This window comes from Astyanax mexicanus, chromosome 6, assembly GCF_023375975.1.
Source record: "Astyanax mexicanus isolate ESR-SI-001 chromosome 6, AstMex3_surface, whole genome shotgun sequence".
NCBI lineage: Eukaryota > Metazoa > Chordata > Actinopteri > Characiformes > Acestrorhamphidae > Astyanax > Astyanax mexicanus.
This window is the reverse complement of record NC_064413.1, coordinates 17,657,742-17,674,502: the sequence shown is the minus strand read 5'-3', so window position 1 is coordinate 17,674,502 and position 16,761 is coordinate 17,657,742. Positions and strand designations below refer to the sequence as shown.

Genomic DNA, 16,761 nt, shown 5'->3' with positions numbered 1-16,761 from the left:
ATGGATATTATTTACAAGTAAGTACATGTTATCTACAGCAGTGGAATATGAAAAAACTCAAATACATACGCAACAAATTAAAGCTATGTAAATATGTTTGAGTTAAATAAACCCACTTTTTACTGCTTCTTACAATATGTTGTACGTTTTTGTTGGAACATATGAAAATTACAAAACAGAACATAGAGTATAAAGAAAATGGGTTTTGCGCATTAAGTGACCAGTAAAGGTTGTGTAGCAGCATGGATGCTAATGTACAGCAGGTACATTGAAAGAGCTTGCTTGTGTCCATAGCAATAAAAAGTAATACATTAATAAAGTGACACATATTGGACAATATGTTGCATTTATACAAAAAACTTGTATCTTCCTTTATACAGTGTTTAATTTTTTTGACATTATGTGAATTTGGCAATTGTTCTTCACATTGCATCAACATTTTAGGATGAATGTAAAAATAAAAATGCTTTAAAAATGACCTGAAATTGAATATTTCTACACTTTGAAAGTTAATAATGTTTCTACTTCTCTAGTAAAGGTGGCACTTTTGGGGATAGGACGTTTTTGCCTGACAGCGACGATATACAATGTTTTTTACAGTTTTTATTTTTTATTTTACAGCTGGTACAAATCCTACCCACAGAGGAGAATTTCTTGCTATTTTTCCGCCAGCAGCTGAAGTCCTGTACAGAATTTATGGAGGTATGGATATGATTTATGGTCTTTTTAGTTTGTTTAGTCTGTTTCTAAGCCTGTGACTGTAAAACAAATAACTGCAGCTGCTGTAATTCCCATTTTAGCCACGTTTATTTAAAAATCTTTCATCAATTAAAAAACACTTATGGAATAAAATGGAGAAATGTTTAAAGTAAAGCTTGATCTTGCACTGCTTGTAACATAGTGAAAGATGTTAGCTTCTTCTTTGGGTTTCTGTTTGGTTATTCTATATACACACACTGCAGCACTAACCCCAACACTGTCATTCCCCCCAACAGGCCTGGAGAACTTACGATGCTGATCACAGTGGGTACATCGAATCCGATGAGCTTAAGGTAAGAAGGAACGGTGTCCTGTAATGACCTCAGAGGGAGGGTTTCATTAATAGTCCAGCTCTGCCAAGCTCTGCACTTCAGGGCTTTTCCATGCTGAAGTATTGAGAGATAGATTTACCCTTTCTCATTTTACTCTGCCACTGTAACCGAAACATAACACCGCTGGCCAACATCCCACAAACTACCAGTCCACCTTTGTTTGATAGACCCTGTATTGATCTGTCACACAGAAACAACACTGACCTTTTAGAAGAAGTTGATAAAAAGGCAGTAATGTGAGAATGCTGGAGATCACGGGTTCCAGGTTGTACCTACAGCAGCTTAGACCAAAAATGGAGTTGCTAGAGTGCTCTTAGTGGCAAATCCGATTCCAGGTTATGTTCAGTCAGAGAAAGAGACAGCGCACTCAGTCATTCATTTCACTTTAACTACACTTTTTTTAGTTTTTACTAAAAGTGAATGACCTACTGAGCTCTAAGGTTCGCCTTCTGACGTCTCCATTGCTCCACCAGCCGCTCGCATTCAGTAAAAAAGCTGGATCCACTTTTAGATGCTGTACATGTGACATAAGTACGTTAAGCCGTGTGACGTGGCCAGAAGAACTTCTGCAGAAAGCGACCCGACACCCCAGTTTTTAGAATGAATATACAGTCATATGAAAAAGTTTGGGCACCCCTACTAATCTTAATCATTTTTATTTCTAAATATTTGGGTGTTTGCAACAGCCATTTCAGTTTGATGTATCTAATAACTGATGGACACAGTAATATTTCAGGATTGAAATGAGGTTTATTGTACATAGCAAGGAAATGGAAGACCACAGGGACAGTTCTTGTTAAGCCCAGAAGTGGCAGGCCAAGAAAAATATCAGAAAGGCAGAGAAGAAGAATGGTGAGAACAGTCAAGGACAATCCACAGACCACCTCCAAAGAGCTGCAGCATCATTTTGCTGCAGATGGTGTCACTGTGCATCAGTCAACAATACAGCGCACTTTGCACAAGGAGAAGCTGTATGGGAGAGTGATGCAAAAGAAGCCATTTCTGCAAGCACGCCACAAACAGAGTCGCCTGAGGTGTGCTTTTGCCTGCCACTTCTGGGCTTAACAAGAACTGTCCCTGTGGTCTTCCATTTTCTTACTATGTTCCTCACAGTGCAAACTGACAGGTTAAATCTCTGAGACAACTTTTTGTATCCTTCCCCTGAACAACTATGATGAACAATATTTGTTTTTAAATCATTTGAGAGTTGTTTTGATGAGCCCATGATGCCACTCTTCAGAGGAGATTCAAATAGGAGAACAACTTGAAATTGGCCACCTTAAATACCTTTTCTCATGATTGGATACACCTGGCTATGAAGTTCAAAGCTCAATGAGGTTACCAAACCAATTTTGTGCTTCAGTAAGTCAGTAAAAAGTAGTTAGGAGTATTCAAATCAATAAAATGATAAGGGTGCCCATACTTTTACACCGGTCAAATTTTGGTTTAATGCATATTGCACATTTTCTGTTAGTACAATAAACCTCATTTCAATCCTGAAATATTACTGTGTCCATCAGTTATTAGATATATCAAACTGAAATGGCTGTTGCAAACACCCAAATATTTAGAACTAAAAATGATTAAGATTAATAGGGGTGCCCAAACTTTTTCATATGACTGTATTTATTCATAGGTATAGGTTTAGCAGGGATGGTCATTGCTGCACACCGCTACCATTAAACACAATATTTTATCCCTTCTCCATTTAGAAATCCTTCTGCTTTCAGTTTAGAAACAAAATAATACGGACTGCCACTTTAAACATGTTCTTAGTGTTTAAATCTCACATATGGTGCCTTTTGTCTAAGACAACAGAAAGTGAGTAAGGGTTCCAGGGTGAGCTAAAAATTCTGCCCGTCAGAAGCTTAAACGGGCCCAATACTTGCCACAATATTTTTGGTGGCCGCAATAAACATAGCCCAGTTAAATGCACAACTTGTCTTTTAAATTTTTACCTGAGACAGAAAAAAAACGCAAATCTAGCATATAGGTTATCTAGGTTAAAAAGGCAATTCAAGACTGGAATAGAAAGAAAATATTATTACTAAAAGAAATAAAAACTTATAAATTAAATAAACAGACCTAATTACAATTTACATAAATAAAAAAAAACATTGCTGATTTATACATTTCCCTCTCAGCAAAATAATTTTAAAAATTTCACACAAAAAAATTGTTAACATTTTTTAAAACATGGTCAAATATGTGATGTAATTCCTGTATATGTGGGACAGACTGTATTTGATTGTAAATTAAACCTCTGACTATATGGCACACTATCAATGAATGTCTATTTTCTAGTCAATTTTCATACATAAGGTGCACCAGATTATAAAGCGAATTAAGCGACACTAGTAATTAATTAATGTATACTTGAAGTGAACAAAGGTCTCGCCATGTTTCCCTTCTCATTCATCAGGTCTCGCTGCTGGGAAGCACATAAGTAAACAAAACTGTAATTCTTAAAAAAAAAACATTTTCTTTTAAAGCTAAACGAGCGCTGGATGTTAATCTACACAGATTTCTCTGTTGAAAAACATTTATTTGGATGAGTGAAATGCTTCCATTTATTCATAGTAAGCTTAGATTTTCAGTATTTTGTCCAAGGGTGAACGCTTCCCGCGGTTAGCAAGTGCTTAGCCAGACCTTTTTAGCAAGACTAGCCAAGCTGTGGTTAGTGTTAGTAAATGCCGCCCAATAGCAGTAAACTGAGGTGTAAACTGAGGTGAACCCTGAGTGTTCCGGCAAACCACAGCTCTAGTGGTTCTCCCCATGTATCTTGTTTTAACATAGTAAGTGCGCAGACTACAATGTGATGTACTCACCTCTGAAAAGCAGAAGTGCTAGCGCTGCGGTTAGTGGCTAATGCTAATGAAGCTGCACTCCCTTATAATGCTGTACTTCAGCAGTGATTTTACTGCTCCTTACAACCTAACTGGTACAATTCAAACAAAAGTCGCACAGGATTATAAGATGCACTGACGATTTTTGGGAAAATTAAAGGATTTTAAGTGCCCCTTATAGTGAGAAAAAGATGGTAAGTAATTTGCTGTCAATTATACAAATGAAAAATAAAAACTCCCATTCTTACTTGCATCTATTCTATTCGTTTTATGTTTTCAGTTATCCACACCCCCTCTAGAATGCACATGGCGCATATCATGCAGTACATGCCCTTTTCATTTTTTCCACCCCTGCCCTTCAAAAGTGTCTGAGTCCGCCACTGCTCTGAATCAGCCCTGGGTCAGTCCCAGCCACACGACCCATTAGCTCTCTGTCAAGTGCTGGCCTTTACTGTTGACACTGTTATTTCCAGTAAACATGAGCCTGAGCACTTGAATGAAGTAAAGAAGTGAATGACAACTGGTGTGACTGACACAACCCTCAGGAGGGAACGTTACAGACCAGAGCAAAGTAAAAAATGTAGTATTTGAAGAGTCAGGGGCAATATTTGAACAGCAGTCATTTTTCCAGTATATTTTATTGTTTATTAGTCTGTGCCTAGTGGCCCGGACTCAGGACTGGAAAGGTCAATAGGGAAACCTGTACAGTAGGGATAATGTTTACATGCTAATGTGGTAGTAAAATGTTGGGATGTATTGTTTTTATGTATGTGTAAAACATAAATAAAAACAATAAAATTATTTGCAAATCCTTTTCAACCCGTATTCAATTGAATACACTACAGAGACAAGATATTAAATATTTAAATTGATAAACTTAATTGGTTTTAGCAAATACTCACTCATTTTAAATTTGATGCTGCAACACTTTTCAGAGAAGTTAGGACAGGGGCTTGTTTACCACTGTGTTTTCTGCTTTGCCACTTACTTGCAGAGATTTCCCAGATTCTCCAAATCTTTTGATGATCTAATGGGCTATATATGATAAAATCTCTAAATTACTTGCAGTTGCACATTGAGAAAGGTTGTTCTTAAAACTGTTGGAATCACTGTTGGTTCACAATGTGGTGAACCTTGCCCCATCCTTGCTTGTAAACGACTCAGCCTTTTAGGGATGCTCCCTTTTATACCTATCATGACACTGTTTTTGATTATCCTGTTCACCTGTGGAATGTTCCAAACAGTGTTCCCTGAGCATTCCATTCAACTTTTATAGTCGTTTGTTGCCTCTGTGCCAACTTCTTTACTGAATATTACTGAATATTATCAAAAATCAATAAAGTTTATCTGTTTGAACATTACTTATCTTGTCTTTGTAGTGTATTCAGTTAAAAGGGTTGTAAAGCATTTGCAAATCATCGTATTCTGTTTTTAAGTTCATTAGAATCTGAGTTGTATGTAACGTTGTGAAGATTACTTACATAAATTTAACATACCAACAAACAGTACGTTTCTGTGAGCTAGACTCATTTACAGATTCATTTGCAGAATCCCACAATGCAGTTTTACACTACAGCTCATATTTTCTCTGATGGAAATGTAGACCATAATGACCATACGATTACTAACTGGTCTAGCTTCTTATATCACTGAATAATTTATAAAGATAATTATATTCTGCACAGAAGGTCTGAATACTGTAACACCCAGACGTTCTTCATGTGTGGAAATAATAAAAAAAGTGCTGGTTCTCCCCTTCTAATTGGTCCAACTGATTTCTTTATGTGCCTTATCATTACGGCAGTTTCAGGTTACATGTAATCATCTCTCTCTCTCTCTCTCTCTCTCTCTCTCTCTCTCAAACAATTTGACCAGTAACTAATGTAGGTTCAAAAAGGTTTGGACCAATAATGGTGGCATAAAAGCAGGAATTAAACATACTCATATGTAAAGCTGCGAAAATCTGCAAACAGAGTCGCTTGAGGTATGCTAAAGCTAAAGCACATTTGTTGAAGCTGGCTTCATTTTGGGATAAGGTTCTGTGGACTGATAAAACTAAAATTGAGTTATTTGGAGGGAGGTATGCATGATGGAAAAAGAACACAGCATTTCAAGACAAACACTTAAAGCTACCCACAGTTAAATTTGGTGGTGGTTCATCATGCTGTGGGTCTGTGTGATCAGTGCAGGTACCGGGAATATTGTTAAAGTTGAGGGTCACATGGATTTTAGTCATTGTAGTGACCTTTTAAACAAAAGGAACTAAAATAACCTAAGCCACCACAATTAGAGCCAAACCAGAGCCAATATAACAAAGTCCATACCTTTAAAACGTTGGATATACCAATCCATTTATTGGTCTTACATCAGCAGTACATATTTCAGCAATAGTTCCAGCGTTCATGATCTTTAAATGTCCAGCTTTACGCACACCAATAGCGTTCACCATGCGGTCAAAATACTGATGACTTCCTCGCCAAACCCCCTTCCCGCACTCTACCCGCATTTACCTATAAACCCTGGCAGCGCCCCCAAGTGGAAAGTGTCAAAATAAACCAAAATTTTTAAGAAACATAAATAGCTCCAACAGTCAATATCAGCAGATTCTTGAGAACAATGTTTAAGAATCAGTGAGAAAGTTGAAGTTGCGTCGGAGCTGGATACTTCAACAAGACAATGACCCTAAACACTAAACACTGCTCAAAATCTACTAAAACATTCATGCAGAGGAACAAGTACAACGTTCTGGAATGATCATCTCAGTCCCCAGACCTGAATATTATTGAAAATCTGTGGTGTGATTTAAAACGGGCTGTTCATGCTCAGAAACCATCAAACCTGACTGAACTGGAGATGTTTTGTAAAGAAGAATGATCTAAAATACCTTCAACCAGAAGCCAGAATCTCATTGAAGGCTATAGGAAATGTTTAGAGGCTGTTATTTCTGTAAAAGGAGGATCTACTATATATTTTTGACTATATATAATTTATGCACCTGGCTTTGTTTAAAGAATTATTGCACAACTTCATTTCACTTCTCAAATGTCACTATGTCCATCTGCTATATGATATATTTAACTGAAATTGCTGATCTGAACAACCAATGATTTATAAAGGAAAATCATGAAAACTTTTTCATACCACTGTACTTGCACCGGGTAGCTTTTACACTGTTATATCATAACGACTGAAATAAAGACATATATGTTGATAAAATTTATCATATCATCCAGTACAATTACAGATGCATTAACACAGTGTACAGAGCACAGGGTTTAAATAATTAAAAAATAAACATATGTTCTTCGTTGGTTAGCTAACCAATTTCATTCTCCTGAAGTGTCTATTGCATTTACTCGGCACATATCATGTTTAAACAAATGTTTTATGAATCTGAATTAAATTTTCTGTCAGGATATTTTAGCAGATTGTTTTAGCAATTGCTCCAATGATTGTTTCTGCACACTGCCTATTTCTGTACTCCATTCCTCTCTTCCTCAAGCCTCATAAACGTTAATTGAATTCATTGTTGGTATAATTTCAGAATTTTTTGAGAGACCTGCTCCAGAGGGCAAAGAAACCTTTTGATGAGAAGAAGTTAGAGGAATACACATTAACCACGGTAAGAAGACCACAGATATCAGGATTAACTCATAATTTCTGGGTCCTTCTTTAAGAATTGAGAAGTTTTAGATATGTTAATAATATGTCATTTATCATATGTTTTTTCGCAGCTGAAAATTTTCGATTCAAATAACGATGGGAAATTATGTCTGTCAGAAATGGCAAGGTTTGTCTGGACACTTTTCTTGCTCTTCAGCTGTTAATATCCAACTATGTTTTTAGCACTTCTAATAACATGAAATCTTTGCTTCTATGACAGGCTACTGCCAGACGACGAGAACTTTCTACTGAAATTTGAGGTTTGTATTTGTCAGGGTGAAAAAAGCAGTATTTTATGCCACGATGATTGTTATTGTCTTAACAGCAAAAGTGATACTGATCTTTCTCTACAGGGGGTAAAGATGGCCAGGAAAGAATTCAACAAGATCTTTGAGTTATACGACAAGGTATGTCCTTAACATAGTGTTAATTAAAAGCCTGCTTTTACATACATTCTCATGTAAAAGGCTGACCTTTGTATAGAAACTTTTAGGGGTATACTGGTACAACTATTTGAAAAGAGGTGGTGGTTGACTTTACATGTATCGGAGGAGGCATGTGCTAGTCTTCACCCTCCTGGTGTTGGGGCATCACAAGTGAAACGGGGAGTCCTAATGAGTGGGTTTGGGTAATTGGCTGTGCTAAATTGGGGACAAAAATCAGAGAAAAAAAATTATGCATATGTGCAACTCCAGCAGAACGATACTTGCCCACATACTGCTGCCATCTCAAGAGCTTAGTAAACAAATTAAAAATAGTAACTATTCAATTTACGGTTGTGTTCTGATTGGTTACTGTCAGAGCATGTTTAAAAGGTTTATAACTGGAGTTTAAAAGTTTTACAAATGCTGTGTGGTACTAAAACATTTGATATTGTACTGTGTTGAGGAAATGAGTACAAGTTTCAGTATAAAAGTCAGCATTGTATGTGACATATTTGTTTATTTTGTGAGTAGCAATGATTTTGGGCTGGTGATGGATGGATAGAAATGGGTTCTATTGAAAAAAAGAATAGCAGTCTATTTATTAAGGGAAATAAAAACAAATGAACTTGAACTAGTTTCTTTTTGGATCTGTAGTTTATTTAAATTAGTATGAACTGAACTTTGAATGAGTTCATTTTAAATGTGAACTAGCACAGCTAGTTTTTGTTTAAAATAAATTAAAAGAAACCTAGCCCTAGGCCTTTGGGAGGGTTTAATGCTTTTTTTACTGTTACCAAAGTCCAAACCGCAATATGACATTTAATGAGACCTACCCATGCTGTTTATTATTCTTTAATGCAGAGTGATTTATATGGCCAGACCTAATCTTGAGTGTGAAACGTTCGTAAGTGAACAGATCATTCAGCGATTGTGAGGATTTGAGGCTTCTTCGATCTTAAGGAGGTCTAAGGGGAGGTAGTGATTAGTATGCAGAGAGGGTGCCCTGTCTGGATATCACCTCCAGCACTCTATTGGAGTCCTTGGCTGTGGCTTCACTGTAATGTATTAGTGTGTCCCTGAATAGGGCAGCGAATTCTTCGCTGCTGATGACAGCACCTCTGATCCTTATTGACTGACAGGTTCAGGTTGCATGCACACACACACACACACAAACACAAAGACAAACACACACTTTAGACTGCTGGGCTATCTGAAAACCCAGAAAGGGGTTTTGGCACAAACAAAGACGAGACATACTCATTAGGAGAGCTACGATGCGTCTCTGAGCAGACTGGTGTGTGTGTTGACACATTCTGCACACATCTGCTTTTGGCATATATTGTTTGCCAATGAATTTTGTGCACATTAAGCTCTACCAGTCATTCACACAGATGCGTCAGAGGGTCGCAGGACTGGTCTCGGTCTGATAGTGACAGTTAACAATGAATTATACGCCTTCTGCTTTCACGCTTTACAGCGGATGCCTACTGATATCAGCTCTGCCATATATTAGCATTATCAAGGGCATCTAAGAGCAACCAAACTGCCTGACTGTTCTGCTTTTTTACGAAAAACAATTGCAGACCACTTTATCACTTTCTGTCCCGGCACCTTGTTTTTAGGAAGGCACAGAATATATGGCAACTCAAAATATAACATACAATATTTTACAGACTTTAAGTTGCACAAGATTGTGAGGCTCAGTATCTATGATTGTCAATTTTCATTCATTTAGGTGCTTTTAAAAAAAAAAAAAAAGTAAGGAACAAGGGTGTGGCCATATTATTCTTTCTAATTCAGCAGGCCTCACTGCTGGGGGTGTCTAAGTAAACAAAACTGTAATTCTAAAAAAAGAAACTTTGTTTTTTAAAGTCAAGCGAGCGCTGGATGTTAATCTTCACAGATTTTTCTCCCGTAAACTGTTTATGTAGGTAAGTAAAGCGCTTTTATTTATTTACAGAAAGCTTAGATTTCCAGAATTTTCTTTTCTTTAACAAGGTTAACACTACAGTCTGACTACAATCTACAGTCCGATATACAAAGAGCTAGTGCTGAGGTTAGCAACTAATGCTAATACGGCCTAGCCTGTTTATTTGGGTGAGTAAAGCCCTTTTATTTATTCACAGTAAGCTTAGATTTCCAGTATTTTCTTTTCTTTAACAAGGTAAACACTACAGTCTGACTACAATCTACAGTCCGATATACAAAGAGCTAGTGCTGAGGTTAGCGGCTAATGCTAATACTGCCTAGCCTGGAGAAACTTCACTAAAACTCCTGTATACAGCTGTATTTCAGCAGAGTGGCTTTACTGCTTCTTACAACCTGACTGGTAAACTTCATACATAAGGTGCACTATAAAGCTAGCCATAAAGCTATTGTCTTCTCTCATACCCAACACATCTGTTTGACTAGAACCTTTAACAGTTTCGCTACACAAAATAGTAAGAGCATTGATTCTCTTCTTTGAAGGGCAGTGGATAAAAGTTAGCTTGCTGTGTGATGTCTCCACATTACTCTGATCTTTTTGTGTTGTTTTGAAAAGCTAATTTGCTACAAATAGCCGTAAAAAAGGTTAAATAGCATGTTGTGTTTGGTTAGCATAGTTAGCTAGCTACTTTATGATCAGTGTCCACAGCAGTAACTACTTCAGACTGCATTCACTTTAAAAATAATACAACACGAAAAAAACGACATAAATAAACAAATAATGAAAGAAATAAAGTGGTTACTTTCACGCTTGGAATCAGTCTGCTCTGTTCACAAATAGGCTTTTTAAAGATGGAAGTTATGAGCAGTAGCAATATGGCTATTAAAGCAATGCTAGCTGAGCTAGTTAACTTAACTAGTCTTAGCATTTTTGGTTACCAAAAGACTGGATGCATTTTGCTGCTTAAATTACTTTCTAAAAAGGTTGGGTTTAAATCGGACTCAGGCTGAATGACACACTGGTGCATTCACAGGCTTGGTAGGGTCAGGCTGAAATTTTTGGGCCCAATCTAAGCTCTAAGCACTGTGCTAGAATTTCAAAATATAGCAAAATATAGTTATTACTCATGAAATCTTATAATATATTTAAATCATAAGAAAATGCAAATAAAAATGTGTAATCTTCTGAACAATTTAACAAAATTGGCAAAAAGTCATATTTTGGAAAAGCAGTCATCTTGTTAGCATTGCTAAGGTAGCTAAATGTATTGTGCTTTGTATGTTAAAAATGTTCAATATTCAATAGCTAAATATTTTTAATTTAACATAATGGGGTTTTATTCAAAATATAAGACAAACAATACTGTAGGTTGTATATTGTTACTTAATGTGAAAAATTGTCCGTTTTAATTAAAAACTTCAGTATTCAGTATTTAGCGTAACGTTTCATTTTGTTGGTTATGGCTCAAAAAATAATTTTGTTGCACGTTTACTTTCTTGTTCGTTTTAAGCTTTATAAATGTGCATGTCAGAGCTCCGAGTGGTCCAGTAGACTAAGGTGCTGCCACTATGATCTGAATCCCGTTCATGTAGCTTGCCATCAGCTGCTAGAGCCCTGAGAGAGAGAGCAATTGGCCTTGCTCTCTCTGGGTGGGTACATGGCGCTCTCTTCCCACATCACTCCAAAGGGTGATTTCGCTCAGCACAAGGCACCTGTGAGCTGATGTATCGGAACCAGAATGCTACATCAGCAGCAGTTTGAAAGGATGCGGTGGCTGACTTCACATGTATTAGAGGAGGCATGTGCTAGTGATAGCAAAAGTCCTCATGAGTGGGTTGGGTAATTGGCCTTGTAAATTGGGGAGAAAATAGGATAAAACATGTGAAATAAATGTTTAGACAAATGTGCATGTCATTGTGCTGACCTTGTGTGCAAAATTCATCCTTCAGTAAGTAAAAGAGGAATGAAGGAGGGAAAATGTCTCAATAAGGATTAAAAGAAAGGTGAGTATGTGTCTGATCAACATCCCTGTTTCCCTTTCTCTCTGCCTCTCAGGACAGGAACGGCTACATGGACGAGAATGAGCTGGACGCCCTGCTGAAAGACCTGTGTGAGAAAAACAAAAAGGTCAGCCCAGTCCTCCACATTTGCTTTTCCTAGATGAGAGAAACATTGTTTACGTACATCTCGCCAACAGCGGCTGGACGGGATTATACAAACACAATTTGTTGGAGCGGCCTCATGAAAGCATGCTAACATCAGTCAGAATCCAATCTCCCGCTCTGTGTGTGTGTGACCTGCATTACAATGCAAAACTTCAGAGGCGACTAAACACGGCTTACTTCAGGCCACAGCGTAACAGCAGCTGCCCAGCTCAACACTTTACAACTTCAGGCACAGTAAATCATTATCATGATTTTATTTGCTTTCGCCAGCAGAAATAGACTCAGACCTACTGTGCTCTGACTGTTGAAGAGAACCTCTGCATACATTTTATTGATTTGGCTTTTACTCTTTATGCACATTTTGTAGGCCACTCGTTTAAATAAATGAAAATATTGGATAAATAAATGCTTTTAAACTTTAGCTTATAGAATCAAATTAAAATACTGTTTATATCAGTGCTTTTGGATCATATTTTATCACATAGCATCAAATATACAACTGAGTATTTTAGTGCTTTTGGCTCATCTTTTACCATCTAAAATCAATTATACAACTGAGTATATCAGCGCTGTTGTACTATTATCAAAACTTACAGCATCAAATGTCTGTGTAATTATGTATATTTAAATGCTGTAAATGGGTCATTCTGTCATTAATGCGGCAACCTTGGAACAACTATTGGCACATTTTTGAAATAATATATTTTTACCTAATTAAAATATATCAGTAACATCATAGCACTACTGATTACTGTTTTTCCAAAATATGATCAAATTTTTAATTTTGTTATTCACATTTTATTATAATTTTAAAAAATATGATTTAATGAGTAACAATTCCAAGTCTATTTGCTATATTTTGAAAATCTAGCCCAAAACAATCTAGCACAAATATTTTATTCAATTGTTCAGTTATTGAGATATAACTTAAATAGTCTTTGCCACATTTTCCACAATTGAATTCTGCATTGCATTCACATTTTATCTAAATTAGAAAATAGGTCAATATTTATTAAATAACACTAATGGTGTTTTGCTACATTTACCATGGATAAAACAACAATTCCCTAACTGTAAACTTCTCAGGACATTTGTCTTGAGATATTTACGACCATAGGGTTTCTGTGATGTGATAAACACAGACATAATCACACAATTGAAGAATAAATGCTTTTACTATTATTATTATTATTATTAGCCATTAATTCAGCTTGGAAAACAGTTGGCATCACCAGTTAGCTCATAGCCATTATGGCTAGTTCACCATTTTGGAAAATATAAATTACAAAAATACATACAAAAATCAATGAATATATTGTCATATTAATTTATTTTGAATTTACCAAGTAAACTTTTGATCAAAATAAGATTAAATATCTAAATTTTGTTTATATTCGCGTCTCATTTTTAAGCATTTTAATCAGGACTGGTTTATTTTATTGTAACCGAGAAACATATTCTAGCTTTTAATGTAAAAAACTCGACTCTAGATTTAGAGTGCAGTTACTTTTTAAGACATATTAAGGCAGTCTAGAATCTGCTAATAATAACCTCTGGCATGTGTGAGCGTCTTCTATTAGGTGAATTTTAGGTGAATAAAGGTGCAGCTATAAAAATATACAGCTCTGGAAATATACTGCTTGAATTTATCCAAAAGCAAAGTTATCCAAAAGCAGTGTGTAAGACTGGTGGAGGAGAACATTCCAAGATGAATAAAACTGTGGTGAAATATCTCTGCATTATTTGAGGTCTGAAAGCTCTGCATCTTGTTTATTATTTCAGTCATTTCTCATTTTCTGCAAATAAATGCTCTAAATGACAATATTTTTATTTGGAATTTGGGAGAAATGTTGTCCGTAGTTTATAGAATAAAACAACAATGTTCATTTTACTCAAACATATACCTATAAATAGCAAAATCAGATGAACTGATTCAGAAACTGAAGTGGTCTCTTCATTTTTTCCAGAGCTGTGACAGCTTTAGGTTTGTAAGATATATAAAGGGAGCTTTTAAGTCTAGGTCAGTTTAAATTAACTGATCACAGTGCATGTCATTAATTAAATTATAAAAAACTGGTAAATGTTCCTCAACCCTCAGAATGAGGAAAAATGTGATTCCAGTTCATTTAAATAGACATTTTAGGGTGGTATGATTTTTAGAATTTACTTAAAATGTTAAAGAAAAAACATCAGTGCAGATGAATATGACTTGTTGGTGAGAGAGGTCAACAGAGAATGGCCAGAGAACAGGTTGGAGCTGACAGAAAGGCTACAGTAACTTATAAATTAACCATTACGCACAGTTGTGGTGAACTGTAAATCACTATAGACCCTCTTCTGTCTTATAGGTTCTAGAAATCGGTAAAATCCAGGTATATAAGAAGGCCATCATGGCTCTGTCTGACGGCGGGAAGCTCTACAGAACGGAGTTGGCGCTGGTGTTGTGTGAAGAAATGTGAGACTTGTTGGGCAGCAGACTTCTCTCTAAACCCTCCACCATCCTACTCCATGCCCATAACACCGCCAGCACAGCTCTCTGCTCACTCGCCCCATGTGTGAAGATAGCTAGACACACTGGATGTATTTCTGTTCTTTCCGTTGGGGAATCATGTAATCTACAGGCCGAGCGTACGCAGGTACATAGTCCGGAGACCGGTGGCACATACTTTTCAACCTGTTGTTTCTATACAGTTTCTAAATGTACAGCTTTTGTAAAGATGAGACTGATGTAACATTTAAAAGGACCCGAAACCCTGTACAATACTACTATAATACATATATTAAAACATGACCCCATCCATGGCAGAGATGAGACCCCCCCCCCCCCCCAAAACCCAGAGTACTGGAAATCCATCTGTATTATCTGTAGTCCAATCGTATGCCAACACAGAACAATGGAATGACTTCACAGTAAAAAAAAAAAAAGATCTACCTATCTATAATGTTGTAGCAGAAGCAATAAAGTGTTAGCTGGAATGTGGATGGTCTTCATGTGATGTGAGATGAAACTGTGAAATAGGAAAATACCTGTGTGTAATCTCCAGTAGGCTAAATTTATGTTTGCAGTGCATGTTTGCAACTGAAGGCACACCCCGCAGTGAGGCATTAATGACTCTATAAGCACACACCCCCCCCCAATCTATATCTTCCTGAACTGCATCGCCCCGGCCCACCCTTTAAACTCCTATCAACATGTTTGCACTGTAAAGAATGACATGCGCCTCTATGCCAACCACCAGAGACACTGTGTAACAGGATACTATAACTTATTAAAGCGCTAACTGAACTCACACCTGTGTGTGGTTTGTTTTTTGTTTGATTTTGAGTAATATAGACTTTTTCTGTGATTAAATGTACATAATGCACATACACTGAAGCCCTATCCGGACGGGATTAGTTTCTCAGTAATTTGCTATTTTATGGGGAGTCCTCTGTGATTTTATTCCTGTCCGAAACTAAGAAAATTACAGGCTGAATTACCTACAGTTTTTTGCTGAACTCTGTGGTGCGCAGGTAATTTTAGTCCCGTCCAGAGTCACATATATGAGTTTCGTCACCTCTTGTTTAAAAAAAACAGCTATTTGTCCACTGCCATGTTTCCACAGAGATCCACGTAAAAACAATAGCGATGTCATGTGACTGAGAAAGCCAAAAAAATCACTGGTGCTCCTGTTTTTTTCTACTGCAGTCTGGATGCAACAGTTTGATCACTAGTAGAGTAGAAGTGTGAAATATTTTTCACAGATGTCCCCCTGAGAAACAAGTACTGTTCTGATAGGGCTTAAGCGTCAGTTTTCGTTAGTCTTAGGCCCAATCCTATTTTGCCCCTTGAGCCCCAAAAGCTCTGCTTATTACAGGCCATTTTAAAATCAATAAACAAGAGTGATACTGAACCATCATTCAATTTACTCCAAATTTTTACAATATCCAATTACCATTAATACCATTACATGCTGGATCAATGACTTCTGACAAATTCAAATTAAAATTCCTGTATAACAATATATATATTGCAGAAATAATAACTGTTGTCCGTACATATAATATATTCTTACCTAGGAAGTCTATTTTCTGCATGTGCTTTTCCTACATCGCAAAACATTCAGGAAGGGTTCTAATACACATCAAGATCTGAGCTAGAGATGCAATTGGTGTTGGAATAATTTGGAGTAAAGACATCCCATGATCTTATCTTATAATTGAGCTGATGACCTCTGCAGAGTTGTGAAAGGTACAGAGGTGCCTTATCAGGAAGGCTTTCTGCAAGGTGCTTTCTGCACTACCTAAGAAGGGCTTCCTCTCTTTTTAGAATGACATTTAAATTACAACTTTTTGATGATCGAAAAAAAAAAAAAAAAGAAGTTGAACTGTTCATACTTTACATGAAGTGGCAGATTATATTTGCCTATTAATTTGCCTTTCATTTGGGTGCATTTCACATTGGGTATAACAAGAGCGACTTCTGTCAGGGGCTAAGATGGGAAGAGGTTTACCAGTCTGGAAAAAAATGTCTAAAATTACAGAACAATTTACACCACTTACTGTACATAAAATAATTAAAAGAAAAGAAAATCTGAAAATCTAAAGGCAAGTCAATACTGGATGCTGGTGATCTTTGGGACATCATGGGCACTGTATTAAAAA

The 16,761-nt window shown here is 36.6% G+C and overlaps 1 protein-coding gene across 1 annotated transcript in view; it reads left to right on the top strand.

Annotated features, from left to right (window-relative positions):
- The window catches only part of calb1 (calbindin 1), a 41,927-nt gene extending 26,520 nt beyond the window's left edge, over window positions 1-15,407 (top strand). Inside the window, exons 4-11 of the mRNA XM_022674138.2 lie at window positions 622-702; window positions 996-1,052; window positions 7,482-7,559; window positions 7,672-7,727; window positions 7,821-7,860; window positions 7,954-8,007; window positions 12,008-12,079; window positions 14,466-15,407. Of these exons, the coding sequence (XP_022529859.1) occupies window positions 622-702; window positions 996-1,052; window positions 7,482-7,559; window positions 7,672-7,727; window positions 7,821-7,860; window positions 7,954-8,007; window positions 12,008-12,079; window positions 14,466-14,576 (549 nt within the window). The 3' untranslated portion in view covers window positions 14,577-15,407. The remainder of the gene's footprint in view (window positions 1-621; window positions 703-995; window positions 1,053-7,481; window positions 7,560-7,671; window positions 7,728-7,820; window positions 7,861-7,953; window positions 8,008-12,007; window positions 12,080-14,465) is intronic.
- Window positions 15,408-16,761: the final 1,354 nt, after the last annotated feature.